The 24,334-nt window shown below is 45.2% G+C and overlaps 2 protein-coding genes across 2 annotated transcripts in view; one reads left to right on the forward strand and one right to left on the reverse strand.

Moving 5' to 3' along the window:
• Window positions 1–24,334, forward strand: part of cacna1bb (calcium channel, voltage-dependent, N type, alpha 1B subunit, b) — a 145,868-nt gene that overhangs the window by 44,341 nt on the left and 77,193 nt on the right. The window contains exons 5-7 of the mRNA XM_080755924.1: window positions 7,618–7,709; window positions 8,935–9,087; window positions 11,929–12,116. Coding sequence (XP_080612050.1) covers window positions 7,618–7,709; window positions 8,935–9,087; window positions 11,929–12,116 — 433 coding nt within the window. The remainder of the gene's footprint in view (window positions 1–7,617; window positions 7,710–8,934; window positions 9,088–11,928; window positions 12,117–24,334) is intronic.
• On the reverse strand, window positions 14,956–18,006 carry LOC308309932 (importin-9-like; the record flags this gene model as incomplete). The annotated part of the gene is made up of 1 exon (XM_080755915.1): window positions 14,956–18,006. The coding sequence occupies one exon, from the start codon at window positions 18,004–18,006 to the stop codon at window positions 14,956–14,958; it is 3,051 nt and encodes a 1,016-aa protein (XP_080612041.1).

Here is a 24,334-nt window from a genome sequence, read left to right on the forward strand (position 1 = left end):
GAATTTCAGGAAGTGACACGCTGTGAGCTTGTATACAGTATCTGCTATTTTTTCCCCACTGTTTTGTTTATTCAAGATTCAGGGTATACAGTAAATCAAATGACAGTATATGTGACACACCCATAAGAAACATAAAAAATAACAAAATGTTATGTCCATACACAAAATATTGTGGTAGCATAAAATAAAAATAAGAAAATAAAATAAAAAAGTTGCATAGTCCTATGCTAACATGGAAGTATCTGCTATTTTTGAATAGCCAAAGTAAAAATGGATAAAGTTGTTTAAATGATTGTGATTGTGATACTTTTGCTGGGGACCCCCTGGAACTCCCTCCAATGACCCTTGGTGTAAGCATTGTGTGTATTCCTGCACTATCTACCTGCATCGAGTGATCTTGGTACTGTACATAAAAATTGATTTATTGGAGATTCGGACTTTAGATTGAATATACATTTTGTTTTGATTGTATTGTTCCAGTTTTTGCTTTGGCAATGTAAACGTCTGTTTTCTTATGCCAATAAAGCCCTTTGCATTGAAAATGTTGTTAAGCCTTGAGGGATTTAGTCATCACAGTTTTAGTCTAGTTTTTGTCGACTAAATATCAGAAAACCTTATAGTCTTTTAGTCTTAGTCAATAAAATTCACACTGCTAAATTGCACATTTAAATATAAATAATGTGTCTGCAATTTCTTATGGGAAGAATTGATATCGACGAAAGTTCCCTCCCAGCTCAACCCAATACACAGATTTTTGTCCCCATCAGGAGATGAGGGCGAAAAAATATACTGAAGAATAAAATAATAATAATATTTCAGTTATAATAGCCTCCCTGTATGACAGCCACTGTTCCCCACAGCCTGCGTCTGCATTCAGGCTGTACTAATCTTGTTATCCTACAAAAACAATCAGAGCAAACAGATGAGACATCAGTGTCTGGTTGAGTGTTGGGCTGCCATGGATTCTTCAGTCAATACGCACTTATGGAGTTTAAATCTGCCTGGAGAAAATAACCTTTCGTCTTAGTGTATGAACACAAACGCACACACACACAGTTACGCATGCACGCACGCACGCACACCACGCATGCACGCACACACGCACGTACACATACACACGCACTACGCACAGTACATCTTTTCGATTTTTATACTGCAATTAAGCAAATGAATGATTCATTTTAAAATGTATCAGACAGACAGTGTATTAAGATGTGCTCGGGTGGGGTATATAGTGGTTCACCACCGCAGAGGTTGTGGGTTCGAATCCACCGTGGTGCATCTGGCTTTGTCGAGTGTTTACACAAACACAATTGGTCCGTGTTCGGGGGAGGGAAGCCGGGCGGTGTGGGTGATAATTGCATGTATTCCTACGGGTTGGGGTGGCCACTGTCAGCAGGTAGTTGGGCGAAGGCTCTACGTCCTCACGGTGGGGGCTCCTCACTGCCAGGTGAGTCAGTAGGATACAACAGCAGTGACAACACAGAGGTGTGTGTGGGGGGGAATCAATTGGCATAACGACAAAATTGGGGAGAAAAAGAGGTAAAAGGGTCTCTCTCACAGATGCAATCTGTATTTACCTTACTTTTCTTCTAACAGGCCTCTCTCTCTCTCTCTCTCTCTCTCTCTCTGCTCATGAACTACTCTGTTGGTGTGTGTTGCTGTGGGCAGACAGGGGAACATAACTCAGATTGATACGCTAAACTAGCAGAGGAATGATGGACACACACACACACACACACACACACACCCACACACACACACACACACACACAGTAGGGGTCCCACATTGTGTGTTCAGTAGAAAATAACAACCAAGGACCCAGTCAGTCCGCATAAGAACATTTACTGGTGGTGGGCTTGCAGTAGCCTTGAGGTCACACTCTGCTCAGATCTTTTTTGTGTCTTTGCCTCTCACCCTCTGAGCGTGCGTGCGTGCGTGCGTGCGTGCGTGCGTGCGTGCGTGCGTGCGTGCGTGCGTAACAGTGAAATATAAGAGTGCATCATCGTGGTCATCATCATCACACACATAGCCAAATACTATTGGGGGGGAATAAAACGTTGGGAATTGACATACCGGGAAAGCATCTGTGTCATTTTAAATTTTAGCGTTGGCTATTCAAATATAGCAGATACACAAGCACACAGCTTGTACATCTGCTTTTTTTTTTAAATCTTGAAAGTCTTTGAAAAATGTTGAATCTTTTTGTAATTTGCAAAAAAACGTTTGAGAAGGAATTCTGATTCAGAAGGCATTTGTAGAATGGACCTCAGGGCTTAACACGATGGCGTGTCTCCACTGTATCGATGGGTGGCCCAGCCGTCTGAGGTCACCAGCACCAGGAGGACAATCCTCCTCCTGGTGCTGGAGATGTCACACTAGCTGCAGATCTGGCAGAGGAAGTGAGTAATGCATTCATTAATGAATGAGTAATAACGAGAGCAAGCTGGCTCTTGTCTGAGCTCCGAGGCTTCTTCTCGTCCTTGCCTTTGACTTGTTTATGTGCTCGGAGTGAGTGTGTGTGTGTGTGTGTGTGTGTGTGTGTGTGTGTGTGTGTGTGTGTGTGTGTGTGTGTGTGTGTGTGTTTGTTGCACCGCAGGCAGCCACGTTTGACGACGAGCGGCTCTGGCATTCTGCGTAAAACCGTCGCATGTCCTCATGAGTGTTTATAGGGAAGTGGTTCTCAAAGTGGGGTCTGCATGGCAAATGATTGATAGATCAAATAAATGATTCATTTTTTTTGTAACTCAAAGTGTACAAATGGGGTTCTGTGGCCTTATGCATATCGAACTGCTATAGCCGTACAACCGTTTGAGCAGCGGAGCAGATTAATGAAGGCCCTGAAGGGAGGGAAAGATGTTTAGCCCTATTACTACAATATTAGTAAAACTAGATCAGCTGACACTGAACCCCATGCTGAGTTACACATCATGTGATCCTTTTATCACAACCTGAAATATATCACTATCTGCTCCGCGAGGGTGGCGGCCATGTTGAAAATAAATGATCACCATCGTGGAGATACACTATGAGTGGCCAGCAGCAAATGTTTCCATAAGAGTGGCCCTTATGAGAGTATTTGTGCCAAATGTCATGCTTGTATCACAAAGTGAACCATTGGGTATTACTCTGCTCTGCTACACTGTTGTAGGGAGGGAAAGCTGTCCCATGCAGCTGTCTGCTCACATTCCATGTCATCACGACCAACCGACCTCATGCACGCAACATACTGCTCTCCAGTGGTTCCTCAAGGAACCCAGGAGGGGGTCCCGAGACCCCACAACCACTGCTGTATTCTCACTGTCAACAAGATGTTTGGGGCAAAATCTGACCAATCTGTCGACCACTTGAAACGTTATAGGAATGCCCCCATCGCGTCGTTTCTCAACGCTCCCGGTCCCTCTCCCACACTCCGCCGCCACGCTGGAATGTGTTCTCATTCCCAACTCGTAATAGCTTGACAAGTCTGCTAAGAACATTTAAAACAAATCATGGCCTGACGCTTCTCACCCATTTGGCACAATGGAGAATGCATTGCTGCATGGCAAACACACACACACGCACGCACACGCACACGCACGTGCACATGCACATGCACATGCACGTGCAGACACACACACACACACACACCCTCTACAGTACCTGTTGCAACAATCCGCCTGTGTCCCTTTTGTGCCCATATATGGAGAGGAGATCTCTGTATCTGTCAATCTGACATGGCCATATATTTTACGCTTAAGAGAGAAGGAGAGAGAATGTGTTTGCATGCATACAACTGTAGAAACTGTCTGTCTGTCTGTCTGTCTGTCTGTCTGTCTGTCTGTCTGTCTGTCTGTACCGCACACATACACTCTCCCCCTCTCTCTCTTTCTCTCTCTCTCTCTCTCTCTCTCTCTCTAATGCACTGTATCAACTGACGTAACCACATTAACCCTGGTGTCCCTATGTTGGGCATGTCCTTAGTTACGTGTCACACATTTATGCATGCCTTGTGTTGGGTTGGGTTGTTTTCTCTCCTTGCTGTTTGTCTTTGCCATCTCCTCATTGGTTCCTTGACTCAGGTCCGGTTCTGATTGGTCCCTTCATCTCCGGGAGCCCTGTCCAATCATCAGCGGTTCTCAACCTTTTCTGGATCAAGGACCACCACTTGAAAATCTCGAAAAGTGTTCGCGGCCCACCCATCTAGCGAGAGGGAAAGCTTGGTTTTGTGACTGTTTAAGTCTGTTTGTTTTGTCCTTGTACGAAAAAGGACTAGATTACATTTGGGTAGCATTTCAATTTTGCAACTCATACTGTAGGAGCACCTGTTTGCAGTTTTAAGGACTAAGGACCCACAAAGCGCTTCTTCAGTGTAGGAGTTCTTGTTAAATACACAAGGTTCTAACCTCGGTGGGTGGTGAGTGCCACCCACTGTAAGTTTAAAATTCTTCATAATTCATCTCTCTCTCTCTTCCTCGCCTCACAGGACTGAAACCTTTGGTCATGCCGATACCCAATCTGTCATTTGTGAAATTGCATGAAAGAATCCTGCACACTAGCGTGCCACTAGAGTGGCTGATAAACCATGAGAAACGAAACAAAAAATAATAATAGTTTGGAGTAGGTTTGTTCTTCTGATTGACTAGAAAATGTTGTTTCCCTGATGTTTATCAGTTTCTTCAATATAAATGTATATGTGCCAATCCACAGGCTTCATTTGGTATCGGGCTGTGTCACAGGACATTTAAAGCTGCTGCGTTTTTAATGTTTGCCGCTGAGTGCTTTGAGTACATCGATAAGGACAGGAGCAGGGGTGTAGTGGGGGGGGGGGGGGGGGGGATTTGCCATGTCTTGGGGATTTGCCATGCTTCCGTCTTCTGGTGACTTACAGACTTAAATCCGAGTGTGTGTGTGTGTGTGTGTGTGTGTGTGTGTGTGTGTGTGTGTGTGTGTGTGTGTGTGTGTGTGTGTGTGTGTGCGTGCGCAGTGCGCGTGCGTGTGTGTGTGTGTGTGTGTGTGTGTGTGTGTGTGTGTGTGTGCGTGAGTGCGTGCGTGTGTGGGAGAGAGTTTTTGTGTATGCTACAATAGTAGTATACACAAGCAAATAATGAATCCTGCATCCTTATTTTCTTCCTTAACCACATGGACCATCTAGACTTAGTAAACTGGACCTGACTAAACGGGGTGCATACTTAGTTTAGACTAGTCATTGGTTAGACATGGGTTAAGGTTAGGTTTAGGTGTGCTGCCCCGTGGGAGGTTAGGTTTAGGATGAGGGTTTGAGAGAGGTTGTAGTTGTAGGACTAATCACTGTTCTAACCAATAACTAGTCTAAACTAAGTACTGTCTAAACTAAACTATGTGAAAAACACTCACTATTTTTGTCACTTTATGCTTTATTTAAGATGGAGAACGGGGAGACATGGAAGGAATTCAATGGCTTTTTTTTTCACCCAGTGTCAATTATCTAGATTCTAATGTAATCCTGGGCGCTACACTTCCTCTGCCAACCTGGGGGGGCAGCGGACAGACCTCATGCTTCCTTCTATGCATGAGGAGTCCAAGCGGCTTCTTTTCACCTGACAGGGGAGAGTTTCCCCGGCCGGACGTAGTGGGTTGAAGGAACACGTTATTCCAACCAGTTCCTTTCCCCTCCATCAGGCGCCCCGGCTGGCCAGGGGGAGGTATAGAGACCAGGATTACTGCATGTTTTTTGTGAGGGTACCTACTACCTACCCTAGGGGACACGGGGAAGGCAATGTTGAATTACTTGCTAGAACAAAGGGAGTCTGTTTTTTTATAGCATGCTAATATGCACATAATAAGGACAGGAGACAGACTACTACTGTATATGACACAGAATGCTTACGATTTTATTTTACGATAAAGATTGTTGCTGAAGCCGTTCCTTTTTATTATCATTTTGTGAAAATGTATATGAAAATAGTCAAAATAGACGATCTAGTATCTACAAGTAAAAAACATCGGAGATTCAAGGTTTCTGCCCAACGTCAACTACATACTGACAATTTAATGTCTACAAAATGAGCCCTGCAGAAAAATACAACGTGTGTTATTTCAGCCTGATGATCTGAGGTTTCTATGCTTCTCTCATCTCAGGCATCCACACTCCGACGATATTGGGTGGAAACCTCTTATGTCCAAAACCTACGGCAATGAGCTTGTAATGATCTGCTATGTTTTGCTGACACTGTAGTATTATGAAGAAGTAGGATATTAATTTGTTAAAAAACAAAAACATAAAAAAAGTTGCAATGACTTGCTTATCGTTGCTGTGGGACAGAAACGTCTTGATCGTACTACAGCGTCTCAAAAGTACTAGATTTGCACCGCATTTCGAGCTTGCCGATCTGCTACTTTTGCTGTTTTTTTATTTGAATCATATAAAGTAACAGTTTTGGATTCGACATATGAGGTTTACACCCGACAGAGACGTCTCTCTCTCTCTCTCTCTCTCTCTCTCTCTCTCTCTCTCTCTCTCTCTCTCTCTCCTCTCTCTCTCTCTCTCTCTCTCTCTCTCTCTCTCTCTCTCTCCTTCTCTCTCTCTCTCCTTCTCTCTCTCTCTCTCTCTCTCTCTCTCTCTCTCTCTAGCCTACAGCATGTTTTATTCCGTGTTGCAGTAGCACGCACAATGAAGATGCTTAGTGTCAATTTAACTCTGACGGATCCATTTGGTTCCATATCTGGACACTTGAGGGTTAAATAAACACTGTGTGTTTTTACTGTGCACTTAGTCTTCCCCTGTGAGTATAGCCTCTAATAGATGACAACATGACTGACTGGCTTCGTGACTGACACACGTCCCGCACGCACGCACACACGCACGCACACACGCACGCACACACGCACACACACGCACGCACACACACACACACACACACACACACACACACACGTACACACACACACACACACACACACACACACACACACACACACACACACCATCCCCCCTATACACAGACACCTGTGACCTGGTACACTGTAATTCCTAGTGTGCACCCTTACGGGTCCATTTCTCTTATATACTCTTGGAGTTATTCTACCTGGTGCATTGTTGTAATGCATATAGTGTGTGTGTGCGTGCGTTCGTACGTGCGTACGTGCGTTTCTTTTAACCATTCTGAAAGTTAAAAATGAGTCTGCATTCCGTCCTTACGGGTCCATTTGGCTCTGACAGTTTGATCAAAACCCAGAAACGGCTCCAAATGTGATGGAACCGACTCCGGTTCCTCTGGTTCTGGATCCCAACCCTGACATAATGAACCCCAGCAACCATTTGCAGATCTACAAGCTCACAATGTTTTACATCGAGACGCGTTGTGAGCTTGTTTGTAGGGCATTCATTGATGAAGAAAAACAAGAATGAATGTAGTCCAGATGCTTTTGAGCTGTCAAAGAAAACATAAAATGATGAAACATGGAGATACAAGGTTTCTGCCCAACTGCAACGATATTATGTTTGCAAGTGAATGTGTGATTTTGTAATTAACACGTCTTGTGTGTCTGTGTGTGTGTGTGTGTGTGTGTGTGTGTGTGTGTGTGTGTGTGTGTGTGTGTGTGTGTGTGTGTGTGTGTGTGTGTGTGTGTGTGTGTGTGTGTGTGTGCGCACGCAGCATCCTGGCTACGGTGGGCTCACAGTTTGACCTCCGGACCCTTCGGGCAGTGAGAGTACTGAGGCCTCTCAAACTGGTGTCCGGAATCCCCAGTAAGTAAAGATTACTTTTACTTTTGCTACTCTAAATGTACTTCATATATAATATGTGTGTGAATAGCCCTACATTTTTTTATTTTGTCCAATCTGCCCGTCGGGACATTTAGATCCTCTGTCTAGGTTCGACACGGCCTTTAACACAATCCTGTTTCTGGTTTGACGAAGATTTTGACCTGAAGGTTGAAATTCAATTCCTCCCCCCAGAGCAAGCAGGCATGCTCTATGAGCTCAGTGGTAAAAATGGCAGCACTTGGACAGGAGACCTGGGTTCAAATCTAGGGTAGAACAGGAAAGTACTTTGTTTGAGTTAGGTAGGTTTTAGCCTACTTATTTTGTTTAAATAAGCCAGGAATTTTGTTTAAATAAAATAAAAGCCTGGGGCGAACGTGCCAATAAATCTGGTCTAGGAGTGGGAGTGCGGGCGCACAGGTCTATGAACCAATAGCATCCACCGGCTGTTTTTGCAACTTCCGCCCCTCTAGAGCAAAATTACGCTGGCTTGGGCAGATAAGTAAGTACCGTAAGTACGTTTTGAAGGCAGAACGTTTACTTCAGTATCAGTTTGTTTACACTGTACTGTAGTGTTGCTACTTTCACTTACATTTTTTATTTTGATATTCCAATAGAGGATAAGACCCTTGAGTTGCAGTATCTCGTTTCCGAGGGGTCCTCAGGCACAAAGCACAAACAATAGAGGATAAGACCCTTGAGTTGCAGTATCTCGTTTCCGAGGGGTCCTCAGGCACAAAGCACAAACAATGACAGAAAAACAATCGCAGAACCTTCGACAATAACGGTGACAAAACATACACACGAGGACTCTCACTCCATCCCAGATGGAGTGAGATCTGTTACACATGTCATAAAAAAGAGAAAAATATATAATAAAAATTAAATAAGCTATCCAAAGAGTACAAGAATCAAGTATATAGAACAAGAATAGAAAACAGCTAGATTTGAGCGATTTGAGCGAATCAAACAAAGACATTTTGAAAACGGGAAATTAAGTAATTGTTCTCATTAAAGTAGTGTTAAGTCCAACATCTGAGTAGTACTTTCACCACTCTGTAGCCCCCTGCTTTAAACTGTGTGTGTGTGTGTGTGTGTGTGTGTGTGTGTGTGTGTGTGTGTGCGCGCGCGCGTGCGTGCGTGCGTGCGTGTCTCTCTCTCTCTCTTTCTATCTCTCTCTCTCTCTCTCTCCCCCCCCCCCCCCCCACAGGTCTCCAGGTAGTGTTGAAGTCCATTATGAAAGCCATGGTTCCTCTCCTCCAGATTGGTCTCCTGCTCTTCTTTGCCATCGTCATGTTTGCCATCATAGGGGTGGAGTTTTACATGGGCAAGTTTCACACCACCTGCTTCAAGATTGACACCGGTGAGTGCTAGTGGCAATGGGCATTTATAGCAAGTAGTGTGTGTGTGTGTGTGTGTGTGTGTGTGTGTGTGTGTGTGTGTGTGTGTGTGTGTGTGTGTGTGTGTGTGTGTGTGTGTGTGTGTGTGTGTGTGTGTGTGTGTGTGTGTGTGTGTGTGTGCCTGCATGCGTGCAAACAGTGACAGTCAGCTGTGCTACCGGCAGCTATACGCAACTCAATATTTTTGACAGTCGTTTTTCATATCTAGATTTTGATCAATTGCACAATTTCGGCGGTCATGTTTTGATGGATACTGTAGCTACAGTACTTGAGCCACAAAACTCAATAGTGATATCATGCCCCCACGATTTTTTTGATACTGTTACTATAGCACATATTTTGCAGTGGCACCTGTAAAGTTGTCTCGATCTTTTTGTTATGGTCTCTATATCTAATAGCGTCAATTTGTAATTTAGATAATATACTATGCTATTCACAAATCCTCAATCACACATGCATGATTAGATCCGTGGTTCCCACAACATTTTAGCCCGAGACCCAAACGAGAAACGTGAGAGTGAAAATACTCCTTGTATGTATTTTTTTTCTTTCTCTTGAAACATTGTTGACATTTATTTTAAAATTTCTGAAAATGTTACATTATTATTATTCATTTTCTTTTTTTTTTTAAGATCTTTTTAAATAATAATAATTTAAATTAAGGAAAAACGGGGGGGAGAACAGGGGAAAAACATGTTTGGCAGTAATACAGATGTAGATTTCTCCATAATACTTCAGACATGCAATGAGAAAAATAGACACAAGCAAGGCAAAGTCTCCCCCAGCTCCCCATGGCAACCATAACAGTTACCAGTGCAGGCAGCTAATGCCATTTTTGATCAAGCCCAGCTAACATTGATTCATGCTAATTGCCAGAGAGTTTGGAATGGCCAGTCATACTGTTATAAGACTTGTTATGATGTGGAGAGAATACCCCACTGCTGCTCTGTCAAGATACAGCAGCTCTCAATAGAGAGAGAAGGGGGGGGGGGGTCTCCAAATTATTTGTGGGGGACCCCAGATGATTAGTTAAATGAATGTGCAACATTGTTTCCTCACTCAACAGTAAACAAACCAACATACTGTATGCACATTTCAGCATTTTCAATGTAATGACTTTGAAGACCTTTTTACTATACCAATAAATGGTAATAACAACAATCGCAGGGCAAGGCATTGTGTGCTTGTAGTTCGGCTATTTTCACAATATGTACAGAGTCTGCCCCTCGGCCCTGTTCAAATATGATTATTTTGGGGGGTCTCTGATATATCAACGAGTGCTTCTGTTTATAACTATTTAAAACCTATACTTCGCTGACCACCAGAGGTCTGTATATTGGACCCCTTCTTTTTTCTCCCCTCTCTTTGGTGCAAAATGGCAGTTCTATATACGCTCTCTCAATGCGGCTGTTTCTGATGAATGTTCGTCCGTCGACATGCCCAGAATAGGGCCAGGACCCCAGGAGGCTAGTGTGTGTGTGTGTGTGTGTGTGTGTGTGTGTGTGTGTGTGTGTGTGTGTGTGTGTGTGTGTGTGTGTGTGTGTGTGTGTGTGTGGGCGTGGGCGTGCGTGTGTGCACGATATCAGGATGTTTGTAGTGGTGTGAGCAGTTGTGACAGCTTGCTAATGTACAGTATGTGTGTGAATTATTTTAGTCACACATGCACAGTTGCACACATGCACATATATACACACACACACACACACACACACGCACACACACACACACACACACACACATGCATGCACAGAGCAGTATTTGATTAAGATGAGCGGTATAACGTTAACATCTTTGGTAACATCTTTGCAGCTGAAGGCTGTGCTTTCTCCCTCCCCGTCTCTCTCTCTCTCTGTGTGTGTGTGTGTGTGTGTGTGTGTGTGTGTGTGTGTGTGTGTGCGCGCGTGCATGTGCATGTGTGCGTGTGTTTGTGCGTGCGTGCATGTGTTAGAGTGAGAAAGAGGACAGTGTGAAAGAGTGAGTCATCAGCTGGACCAAAGGGAAAAAGCAGTTTATTTGAGCTTTGCCATAAAAGTATTTCTTTAACCACTTGAACCCCAGAATGCCTATCCTGGATTCCTGGTGGTGGAGCATTCGCCAAAAATAGCTGATCTACAAGCTTACAACGTGTCACAATCTCATTTAACTCTGAGAGAGTACAACGTAAACTCCATAGGGCCTTACTGTGCAGACACCTGTGGAACATCTAGATCTAATTAATTTGAGATTTGTGACCAGATTTGACTGCTATTTTTTGTGTTTACATGTGTGTGTGTGTGTGTGTGTGTGTGTGTGTGTGTGTGTGTGTGTGTGTGTGTGTGTTTGATTGATTGAATCTCGGTAGATTACACACCAAGGCAGTCCAAGTGGTCTAAATTTGCTCAGTAATTTACTAATAACTCTACAGACAAAAGACAGTTAGATGATTGATTATGTAAAAAAATGTAATTGTAAAAATGACTGCTTACTTGCTTCTGGTCAGACAGAATTAAATACCCTTTAGGAAATGTACTATAGATAGACTGTCTATGTTTGATATTTATGTTTGGGCAAAGTTTAAAAATGAAGATCCTATTGCAATCCAGACCCCATTCATTTTTTCCCAAATCATTTTAAGGCTAGAATCAAACCATCCAGGATCCTGCTGAATCACGACCATAAAACATTTGGATCTGTGAAGTGTTGAATTAATCAAATGTTTTATGATCATGGTAAATCATTTTCAAACGGACATTTTTAGAATCTGATCTCAGGTCAAAATGGCCTTTAACATGACAACCGTGTCTCCCTCCCCGCTCTCTTGCCAGGCGAGAGGATGGCAGAGTGGCCGTGCGGCGACGAGCCGCCGGCCCGGACATGTCCCAACGGAACCACGTGCAGAGGCTACTGGACCGGGCCCAACTTTGGCATCACCAACTTTGACAACATCCTGTTTGCCGTGCTCACCGTGTTCCAGTGCATCACCATGGAGGGCTGGGTGGAGATCCTCTACAATGTGAGTCTCTGTGCCTTATATCTACCCACTTAACCTCTTAGAGGAGCCTTCCAGATGAACCTAATCTGATGTTATCCATCAGCGAGTGGTACATGTGGAAAATTACATCATGCATCCCGAGCACACCGCTCGACATTCTTCTTTTCTTTTTTTTTTTTTACATCCGTCTTTCATAATGTCGAAGATGTCGCCACATAACTTTGTCCCAAATGGGCCGCCATAAAAGGCGAACGGCCGATAAACCCCCTCCTCCATGCTCCAAGCTACTGTACGCTAGAGATGGAGTTTTTATTTTTATTATTATTATTTGCTCTACCACTGGTTAATGGATATAATAACATCAGATAAGAAAAGAACTAGTGTATGTGTTGTGTTATGTGTAGTGGCAGTAGTCTGGCAGTAGTAGCTGTGTGTGTGTGTGTGTGTGTGTGTGTGTGTGTGTGTGTGTGTGTGTGTGTGTGTGTGTGTGTGTGTGTGCGTGTGCGTGTGCGTGTGCGTGCGTGTGCAGTTAGGCAGAGCTCCACAGCAAAGTGTCAATGTGACATTTTGCTTTCTGCTTGGATGGTTAGGGAATTGTATCGGAGATCTGGTGTGTACTCGTTCGTGGCACATGCACGCTGTGTGTGTGCATGCATGCGCCACACACACACGCACGCACACACGCCATGCTCATGTGCACCTGCACAGAATATTACACTAGATATCAATCAATGTCAGTGCTGCCAGCTGCCACTATGCAGCCAAAAGCAGGTATTGAACAATGAGATTCTGACCTACAGTATGCAGGCCTAATAGCACGTAGCTTCTCCCAGAAGCTCTAAGTCAAAGAGAGTTCTGTAGGTATGTATGTAATAAGTGACTTACAGTATGTGTTTTCTTTAAATGCAGACCAGACTGCATGCAGTTCAGTGCAATATTTTAAGTTTTTGTTCTAAAACAAGGGTTCCCAAATGTTTCCAGTGGAAGTACCCGCAAGAAGCCATACAGTATAGCATTTGCAAAATGGCTTTAAAAAAAGGGCTCACATCCATTAGAGCTTGTAGATCTAGATATATAGTTCTATAGTTGACAATAATGACATTCCCAAAATAGGAATGCCAACATTCTTGTGAATTTTATTTGAATTGCAATAATTCTTCAAATAGACCATATGGTCAGAGAAAATATTGCCATGCTTAGAAGAAGCTGATAAGATATAAGCATCTGAAAAAGGTAAATAGACAAGGAGTCAATGGGCGCGGCCATTTACTGTAGATTGTCGTGTCATAGCTCGCATACGTCGCGATAGCATTCCAGACCTTGCCGGATGTAGCTCAGGTTCGGGGCCTACATTAATCAATATAAAACGCCTTACGTCTTCTTAAGGCTTAAGACGTCTGTAGACATCCTAGGCCTCCTACGGTTTTATTTGATAAGACGTCTGTAAACGTCTTTAGCACTTAAGTAGTTAACAAAAATCGTATGCCAGCCAAATCTATGGACTTTTAATGTTTGTTTAGGGCAGCAGTTAAACAAACATTGATGACCTGTGACATCATGTGGCCAATATTAATACATCTCTCAAAAATAATGGGTTGAATTACAAATGGGTCTGTTTTGAAGTTAAGTCATTTAAAAAGCACACCCGTGTGAAGTGAGGGGCGCTCCTATCATTATACCTCATCATACATCATCTCATGAACAACTGAATTTACAGTATGTGATTGGTTAGCCGATTTGCTCGTCTACATATGACGTAAATCTTCCCTTCATTGTCAATAGCAAATATGAGAAGTGTGGGGACAAAAGCTGCATGGGGCTAGCGCCCCTCAAACATCACACCCCGTGTGAATTGAGGGTCGCTCTTATCGTACATCATCATTATACATCATCTAATTCCGGCCAATCACAATTAGCATCCTGAGACTCCACACCTTCTCCATCAATGTTTGTGTTACGCAATGTTTGTACACACACACACACACACCAAAAGCTAGCGCCCCTCAAAAAATCACACTCGTGTGAAGACAGGGATGCCTACAGTGGCTGCCACATGATTGACTTCACGTGATGTCAATGTTTGTTTAACTGCTGTAAACAAACATTCAAAGTCCATAGACTTGGCTGCCATATGACATCATGTCAAGTGCCCTAAACAAACATTAAAAGTCCATAGACTTGGCTGCCATATGACATCATGTTAAGTGCCCTAAACAAACATTAAAAGTCCATAGGTCGCAACGGGTTCCCAACACCAAATCAAATGGGTTCAGATCTGAGGAGGCGTGACTGAAGCCTGTGCTGGACGGGAGTCTCTGGACGTAAAAGCAAAAACACAGACTTGGCTGCCACTCTGTTAAAAGTGCTCTAAACAAACATTAAAAGTCCATAGACTCGGCTGCCATATCACGTATAATTTCAAAAGCCAGACAATGAAGGGGATTGGCGGATTGCGCCCCGCAAAATGGTTAGAGTCACGGAAGACACCCTCCTAATATCCACCTTGGAATCTTCTTTAGCAGATTCTGAGAAGATTGTTCACGTCTTCAGTCCTTCAACTCATCCTATTGAGATACAGAGAAACAGGGAAGTTATAAGTGCATGTCTGCCCCCAGTTCGAGCCATCATTTTTTGAGGGGCCCTAGCCCTCTCCTATGCCCAGCTTTGTGTGCTTGTGTACCAAATTTGAGATGATTTGACTGGCTGAGCACAGAATGTGATGTATGACGATAAGAGCGCCCCTCACTTCACACGAGTGTGATTCTTTTTAAACTTTGTGTTGATGTTACATAAATTCTTCATAACAATACAAGTGATAGGGCTTTTGTTGATAGGAGAGCGGATTGTTGAAGAGGCAGAGCTAGAGGCCTACAGACCGCAGCGCTCGTCTCTCGCTGTCAGTCAGGTAACCAGAGAACATGCTGTAACAGGGCTGCCGGGAGAACTGTGTCAGGAAGTCTGTGAGGTAGGCCTGAAGGTCAATCTGATTTATGGGGTCCTTCAACACATCCGCATCACTGTCCTCGTCGTCCTCACAAAAGTCATCGTCATTTTTGTTGGAGGCGATTAGTGCAGAAAGACCTTCATTATCGTCATAATCCTCCTGGTCCTCACACATGCCACTAGAATCTTGACTCGAGTCGGCTGCATTGCCGTTGGCTTCTATAATGGACGACAACTCATTCACGATCACTTTGAAGACCTTGACGAGCAACGGAACGGTAGTCCACCTCGCTGGGTTCTTGGCAGATTTGGAGCACGTGCGGATGCCCTCCTCGGGGCTGGAGATCTCGATGTCTTTGAGGCGTGGGTCGTTGGTGTTGAGACCGTGCTGCAGGAGCTTGCATAATGCTACTGTAGTGACTTTGCCCTCGTACTCTCCATAGAAGAGGTGCTGTCTGCTCGTCCACTCTGTCATGACAAACTCCAGAGCAGGCTTTCCCGTTGGGCCGGGAAGACTGCACAAGAACTCTAACAGGGGCTCCAGTTGGGAGTGAACCAGGCGGGCAAACACCATGATGAGTGACTGCATGACGCAAGGTGCCTCGGCCTGCTGCATCTTGCTGAGGACGGCTCTGAGGATCTGGTGCAGCTGGTCGACCAGCTTTGCCCCGGCCTGGGAGATAAGTGTGGACACCAGCCTGCCCACGAAGGTAGCTGTGAACTCTGAGGACCTGGGGTCCAGCAGCTGGTTGACCACCTGCATGACATACCAGAGGCCATTGTTCCCCTGCTCATCCCTCCACTGGCCTATCTGCTCCAGCGCCACGGATACGTAAGCCCGCAGACACTCTCCACCATTCTGCATAACGGTGTTATCATCTGTGCGTATTGCGCACTGTGCCACGAGCGGGAAGGCCTGACACACCAGCATCTCTGACAGAGGAGGTTTGGTGTTGCGCACCACACTGGACAGGATGTCTATGGCCGCGGCACAGAGTCCAGACGGGACTTTGTCGGGAGGAGCCTGCATGATGCTGATCAGGGTGGGGATGAGTCTAGCCTGCATGGGAGCTTGGCACCCCTCCACCCAAGCCAACTCCTTGAAGATGTCCTGGGCCAAGGACACTAACACAGGGTCATTGTTGTGCTTAAGGAAAATGTTGATGGTGAGCGGGCAGATCTTGCTCTCAGCGCTGGTGGTGAAGGCTGTGCTCACAGTACACATGATGCACAGCGTCTCCATGATCAGTGTGAGCACCTCTGAGCTGGACTGGTCCGCCATCTGCACCAGTCCCTCTAGTATACTGGGCAGGAAGGGCTGCAGGACATGGGTGCTCTCTGACAACTTCAGCTGGTCGCAGTACCCCCAGGTGGCCTTGATGGCAGAGATGCGGACGGAGGGGGGCTGGCTGTCGTGGAGACCGCTAACGGTGGCCTGGAGTAACTGCTGGATGAGCTCCGGAGACATGGTCGCCGTGAAGCGGCTGGCTGCCCACAGGGCCCGGCCGAGCAGGAAGGGAGACGCTGCAGGCAGGTTGAGATCAGCCAGGATGACGTCGACCAGGAAGCTGTGCATGTCAAACTGGATATGACCATTCTTCACATTCTCTGTGATGGTGGTCTGCATTGAGCCCAGGGCCAACATACAGGCTTCGTGGACCTTCCACCAGTGCTCATTGCCATTGTTCCTAGCCCGCTCCACCTCCTGAAGGTGTTTGGTCGTTGCTGCTGCCAGAGCCACCGCACTCTCATTCGGGAACTCCATAGCAACGGCCTGAAGCAGGTCCTGAGCCGAGATCCTGACTGAATAAGAGACGGTGTCAGCGTCCTCATCCTCAACAAACTGCTGGGGGTTTTCTGTCCACGCCTGAATGTCCTCCTCAGTGATCTGCATGTAGAGGATGATGTAGTAGATGAGTTCAGGCAGGGCTTTCTTCACGGTGCTCTTGAGCTTGCTGTTCTCCAGCAGCGTGTCTACAAACTCAAAGATGCTGAACACCAGATTCTCAAAGCCCAGAACCTCACCCTCCGAGTCCACAACAGTGTCATCCACTTCTTCTGTGCAGTTGACTCCAGTTCTCACGTAAAAAGATGCACTCTCAGTCAGGGTATTCCACACAACTGGTAGCATCTGCTGCATAGAAGACGCCATGAGTCTGGGGAAGTTCCTCACCAACGCTGTCACCGCCTGAAGGACCTCCATCTTGAGGCTGAAGTCAGAAGAGGGTCCATCAGGAATCTGAAGGGCCTGCACAAATGCCTCTGTGAACTGCTGCACCACTTGTAATATCACTGCATTAGCTGCACCCTTTTCAAGCTCTTCAATGGCACAAATGAGGTTGGCACACGTGGTTAAGACCTCCACTGCTCTGGAGCGAGTACGTATACTGTAGACCTCAGCCATGGTAAAGATTTTGTACATCTCGGGTAAAATCACAGGGGCCACCAGTGGCATCTGTGCATCCGTCACCTCCCGGGTGAACTCTGTGAGGACGCTCATGGCTCCGTGCACAGCGTTTACATCTCCGCTCACTAGCATGTCCATCAGCAGGGTGAAGAGCTGCGGCCAGGCCTCGGGCCAGTCCCAGTGGGCGATGGCTGACACGGCGTACGCCACACTGGACTGGACCTTGCTGGTGGACTCCCGCAGACCCCCAGGGAGCAACTCCCTGATGCCGGCTTTAGCACTGTCGGTGGTTTCCGGGGGTCTGAACTTCTCTGACTGGGAACACCAGTGGGTCTCCACATACTGCTTCAGTAGGACAGACGCCAGCTGACGGACACCAAGGGCCCCCTGAGGGTCCACTGTGAGTTCTGCCAGGTGGACGCCAAACTCCTCCGTCACTTCCAGCACTTTGACCTGCTCCTCCGCAGCAGCGCGCACCTCTTGGACCGGCGACAAGATCGCCTCCAGAGTCTCGATCAAAGCCTCTTTCAGTCCTTGTTGAACCGCCCCAACCGCACTCATCCCTGCCATGTCCCTGCCTGTGTGTGTGTGTGTGTGTGTGTGTGTGTGTGTGTGTGTGTGTGTGTGTGTGTGTGTGTGAAACAGCTGGTAATCTCACAAATATCAGTCACTGTAGGATGCAGAGACTTCTATGGGAGGTTCTGGTTGTGAATCTGTGTGTGTCTGTGAGGTGACTATTTTATAATAGACGTCAATGGCAGTCGCATCAGGCTGAGCACATGGCCAAATATGGAGTCATACATTATAGATGCGTCACAGATGACTGACATCACGGACTGGCTACGTGAATGTGAGATCCAGATGAAGCCACGGCATTATTTATACCCCCATCTTGTTTATCGCCGTGGGTAATCTTGCAGCTAATCTCGCAAACCACTGGACCGATCAGCACCAATCTCCATATACGTACGTCTGTGACGTAACGTGGAGTGAACAAATGTCATGTTTGTGTAATTTGTGCAGCCATTAACACATGCCAATTGTAATATGAGTGCTGAGTGCTCCTTTCTTGTTTTTGGGGGGATTTGTGCAGTATCTCTTATCAGAGTAGTTGTCTATAGCAATACCTGAGTACTTGGAGAAAGGTCTATGACAGTATATTATATAACACCCGTATATACAAGTACAGCCAATCTGTTTCCCCATGAGATCCGGAAAGAGAGAGATTTTTGCTTTTCTTCCGATTACATCACCGGAGGAAAGGTTCCGGCAATGAGACAGATAATAGGAACACGGTGCCACTTTGAAGCGTGTGCTCATACCAACTGATCTAAGCGGATTAAGTTGAAAAAATGGCAACATCATCCTTAAAGATTAGCAGCAAACGGGTCGGCTGGCGGTTACTCCTGTCTGATACAGCTTGCTTTAAACAAACTTTGCACCAGCTGTCTTCGAATCGTATACGTGGCTCCTCAGTGGATCATTTAGCACTTTTCCCCCCATTCCTTCTTTCCCTCCATCTCATGTTTCTTTTCCTCCACCCCATCGTTCAGTCCCTCTCTCTCCCCGTGTCGCTGCTGAGATAATGTGTAGGTTTTACTGTCATTACGCTAAACAGCATGGACTCTCACCGCCGTGATGGCACAAAGCACCGCTTTATTCTCAGCGCCGGCTGCGGTCCTCTTAACTTTTCCCTCCTGCTGCGTAATACCATCTCTTTCTCTCGTTTGCCAATTTATCATATCTGTAACACTCTGATCACTGTCTTTACGTAATATGTCTGCTCAGCCCACCCATCATCCACCCACGGCCGTTGCTTTATCTCTCTGCACCTAATTATTCTTGGGTCTTGGCGATCATTCCAGCGTGACTTTGAACTTTGACGTACGACACGCCAAATCTCACGTCTGGTCGGTAGCTGTCATAAGCTTTGTCTGCACCCCCCCAAAAAAAAACATTTGCAAAGGCATGTCATATGAAATTGGTTGGATATTTCCAAGTGTACAAAACATGATCATCAGGTATTATTATTATCGAATTATTACCCGTCAGTCCGTCCGTCCATCCGTCCTTCACCCCATGCCTCCATATATGGTCATGCCTTGTGACATCACGTGACATCATTAGGGATGGAGATCCCTGATGTCACCGAAAATGAAGGCCCGGCCCTATCTGGGCCCTCATCAAATCATGTAAACTGAAGACACTGCCACCCTTAGATCTCCATATATGGAGCTCATCTGTTCTGACATTCCATATGTTGATCTGACCTCATCACACCTTGTACACTCAAGACACGCTCGTCGCTCCATTTATGGCCAGTACAGAATTCATACCATATGTTGATCTGACCCCCCATGCCAAAGCGCCAGCGCTCGCCCAGCAGTCTGGCCTCACCCAGACGGATGCTTCTCGCCCTCAGGGCGTCTTACTGGTTATTATAATATCATCTTTTCAAAAAAGTGTAAACCATCGAGGTCCGATGCAGAGGTTTCGTCGGCCAGTCTCTCATCAGGGCACTGAAGATGCTGGGAGTGAAAGGACTGCACAACAGTAGAGCGATCGAAAACAACCAATGACACGGCGGAAAAGGTGTCAAGATGGCTGAGGATCAAGCAGGGAGATCCGTGGACCACACAAGCTACTTACTAAGCCGGGACCTGATCAGTACCGGCTGGGTTGCCTGGACGAGGGTGTCTGAGCCGAGGGTGTCAGACCCGAAACACCCGAAGACCCCCAGGTGTGGGGTGTCTCAGTTGCACCAAAAGTGTTTATTAGAACACACATAGATGAAATGGATAAGCACGGAGGCTTTTACTGAGTATATTGTATGTACAAAAATCACACCTGTGAGGGGCGCTCTAATCATCGTACATCATCGTACATCACATCATCATCAAGAATGGTGGTGCCTTAATTACCAAGGGTGGCCACCGACATACATTTGCTGATTTGCTCAGACACATACAGTATGACGTAAATTCTCCATTCATTGTCAATGGCATTTAATGTTTGTGTTCAGGCAGAATCTACAGTACTATAGCTGTTTATAGGAGGGGCTAGCGCCCCTCAACAATGCACATACGATAATACAGCCTGACAGAGGGCCGTGGGTTTGATTCATGAGCCTGATGACCTTTTCTTCGTGCTACTCCCTGGCTCTCTCTCTCCCCGTTTCCTGTCACTCTACAGTACACTGCACTATCCAAATAAAGTCCATCCACAAATATATAGCATATACAGTATATACTATATATATATACTGTATATAAAAAAAAATCCCACAAAGTACACAGTATACAGTTTTGTATACATCCATACTGTATGTGTATACTCTGTGCATGAGAGCAGTGAAGTGTATGTATTCATTCATTTACACACAGCGAGTCCACGAGATGTTGTTTCTTACTAACGCACACATGCACTCTCGCTGCAGAGGTCACGAGGGTGGGAGTGGGTCAGTAGAGTGGGGGACGGACGGACGGACGGACGGACGATAAGACAATTATAAAACACATCAGGAATAGAGACTCCACTTTGTAGATAATATATAGAGCAGTGGCTCCCAACCGTTTCTGCATCAGGGCCCACTTGACAATCTCAAAAGCGTTCGCGTTCGGGGTCTGACCACTTAGTTCAGGTTTCTGACAGCTGACCAGTGAGACACAAATTGAGTAGATTGGAAATTGTGCCATCTTATAATGAGCATTAATGAGGACCAATTATATAAAGATAAGGTTGCAAATCGATGAAAAGCTGCTTTAACCATATTATAGTTATTTTACCATGGAGTCCCTCAGGGGGCTGTATTTGGTCACCTCCTTTTTGCCCTACACAAAGGGCCCTATTTTCTTCAGTGCCTTACCAGTTATCCCTATAACTTCTTTGACATTTTTGAATAGTTCAAATAGCCGATCTACAAGCATGTCACTGTAGATCGGCTAATTTCATTTAAAACAAAATCAAAATTGTCACAAAAGAAAAAACAACGACATTCAGGGATAAGGTTTACGGCGATGGAAATACAGCCCCATATGTCTTCAATGAAAATGCCATATCTACAAGCTCACAAGGGGTCGCAAGTGCAACACGTTTAGAGTTTGTAGATCTGCTATTTTCGTAGAATGTTCACCTATAATGAGTAGGGACGCTAGAGTTCATCTAGTAAGTACAGTAGTACAGTAGTACACTTTGGTGTAAGTAAAAGTCCTGTATTTTTAAATTTTTCTTGATTTAAAGTGCAAAAGTATTGTCATCAAAATATACTACCAAACATAAAAGTACTCATTGTGCAGTATTGTGCATTTTAGTAGTTAGGTAGCTAGTTACGGTATGCATGAATGTGTTCATCTCTACAATTTAGCAGCTGGTGAAGGTGTGGCTAATTTGTATTGCTTCATGTGCTTGAGTAAACATACCTTGGTTACTTTCCACCACTGCGGACAGGCCATTACCCCGAGCCCTGACAGGCACGCTTTAGTATCCTCGCTAACTTAGGAAATGAATTCCCCAGTGAAGTCATTATGCTTTATCAGAGAGCCAGTGGCGAGACAGAGAGAGATTGGTGTTTGTGTGGAGGAGGAACACCCCCTTATGTTTTAATCATGAACATGGCGAGTGCCTGCAGGAGAGAAGACAAGGGGAGTCCAAATGAAGAATGAGTCGAGTTTATCATCCCTGTAGGGCAGAATTATTTCCCCCTGTGTAAATTAATGTCATGCAATTGTAGCAAAAACTGCCGATCTACGAGCTCACCAGATTGGCGATTTTGGGAAAAAAATGTTAGGAAAATTTGGAAGGCTATAACGAAGGCTATAACGAAAATTTGGAAGGCTATAACGACATCCCCAAAATCGGATTGTCATGTTGAAAGTGGTTTTTGTGTCTTTTTGTGGGTTTTTATAAATATTTAACCAATGAAAAGTATTAACTAAATTGTGACTAAACATCTGTCTGTAGCACATGTTTCAATATTGTCTCTGTCGGGTGGAAACCTCATTATATTTTAAACATTTTCAGGATTCAAATTCCAAAATAGCAAAAGCAACAGATCTGCAACCTCAAAACGTCCTTTTGCGACGTGTTTCGAGCTTGTATATCTGCCGCTTTTGATGCTTCTGTGTGGACGCCGTAGTTATATTAGTATGATCAAGTTGGTTCATGAAAATACACCCGACAGCAACGATATGGTACGCTTTCTGCCCGACAGCGACATTCTGCCCATTCTGATAATGTTGTCATGCGGCCGCAGAGCTGTGCTTTTGTTAAAAGGGAATATACAGCCCTCCCGCCCCTCACCAGCGTATCCTTTAGTCTCTAGGCCGTGCAGGGGGCTGTCACTGATATTATGTTGTCAACTCGGCTGGAGGCTTGGCCACGGGGGGACACATAATTCTAGCAGCTCAACGGCCCATAGAGGAAAGAAGCCATGTTGTCATGCTCATGCAATATATTGTCATTTTCTGGGTTGTTTTGTTGTGAAACATCTCTCTCTCTCTCCCTCTCGCGCGCACGCACGCACTCACAGTTGATTTTACACTGTGCCTGCTGTGCTGCCTATTACTCTGTGCCTGTTGTCGTCAAAGAGCTAACTGCCGGGCATGGGGGTGGGGTTCCTTATCGTTGATAATTTGGCAATCTTCATTTCATGCCTTGTGATTTTAATGTAATAAAATGTACATAAAATAAAATATCTCGCCGGGTGCCAACAAATTGGAACTAGCCCTAATTATGACTGCTGTGTCATGTTCAGGCTTTACGCCGCAAATGCTGTCGTATATCTTCAGCCTTTAAAATCCTATTCTCACAAACGAGCTACTCTGGCAATGCAGTGAGATCCTGTTATTGATGATTTTGATGATATTTTTTATCTTCAGGCTTTAGTCTCAGGTATTTTCCGGTCTTTAAAAAAGTATCACTTTTAAAAGCATTTAAAAGCTTTGTTCTAAAAAATATAATGTTTTCTTCATATCCTGGTTGTTTAATGGTTAAGAAAATATTTTTAGAGGTTTACAATTTGGAAAATATGTAGTATTAGGCATTTAAAGGTTAGGTTTAGGGGTTAGGGATTGAGTTATGCCTGATTAATAATAGTCGCGTGCCGGTGTCAAGCTCAAGGTCACAACGAATCGCTGCATAACGCGTAGTGACCATGTACTGTACATTGCTTATTTTTCGGCTTTACAGTTAGTTAAAAATGGCAACAAATAAATGGTATTCCGAAAATTGACGTCCTAATATGTGTGTGTGTGTGTGTGTGTGTGTGTGTGTGTGTGTGTGTGTGTGTGTGTGTGTGTGTGTGTGTGTGTGTGTGTGTGTGTGTGTGTGTGTGTGTGTGTGTGTGTGTGTGTGTGTGTGTGTGTGTGTGTGTGTGTGCGCGCGTGCGTGTGCGTTGTGTGTGCGCGCGTGCGTGTGCGTGCGTACATGTGTCATGTCAGTGGCTGTGGCTAGCTTTTGTTTCTCAATTCATTATTGCTGCATGCGTCATGGAGTCTGTACGCACCTTGACCTTGTTGCCATGGCATTGCGCGCTGTCAGGGCCATCACACACACACACACACACACACACACGCACACACACACACACACACACACACACACAGCAGGGCTTGTTAAATACTCCTAGAAGTAGAGAGGATCATGTAAGCCAACCAGCCTACAAAGCCAAAGTGCGTTTACTACGTTTTAGGACACACCAACTCATTTGTGTTTCCCAAATGTAAAATTAGCCTTGGTGATTTTACAACAGCTCTGTGGAAGGTTTCATTTCTTGTGGCTCTCTTGAGGAACTGTGCTTCTTGTGTTACCATGGCCTCATTACCATAACTGGGCCCCAATGAGCTGTACAATTGATTTGGCGTGGCTGTCTTCATTTTCACAGGAATCTAGC

Source organism: Protomyctophum bolini (assembly GCF_963924005.1).
Source record: "Protomyctophum bolini genome assembly, chromosome: 22".
In the NCBI taxonomy this organism is placed as follows: Eukaryota; Metazoa; Chordata; class Actinopteri; order Myctophiformes; family Myctophidae; genus Protomyctophum; species Protomyctophum bolini.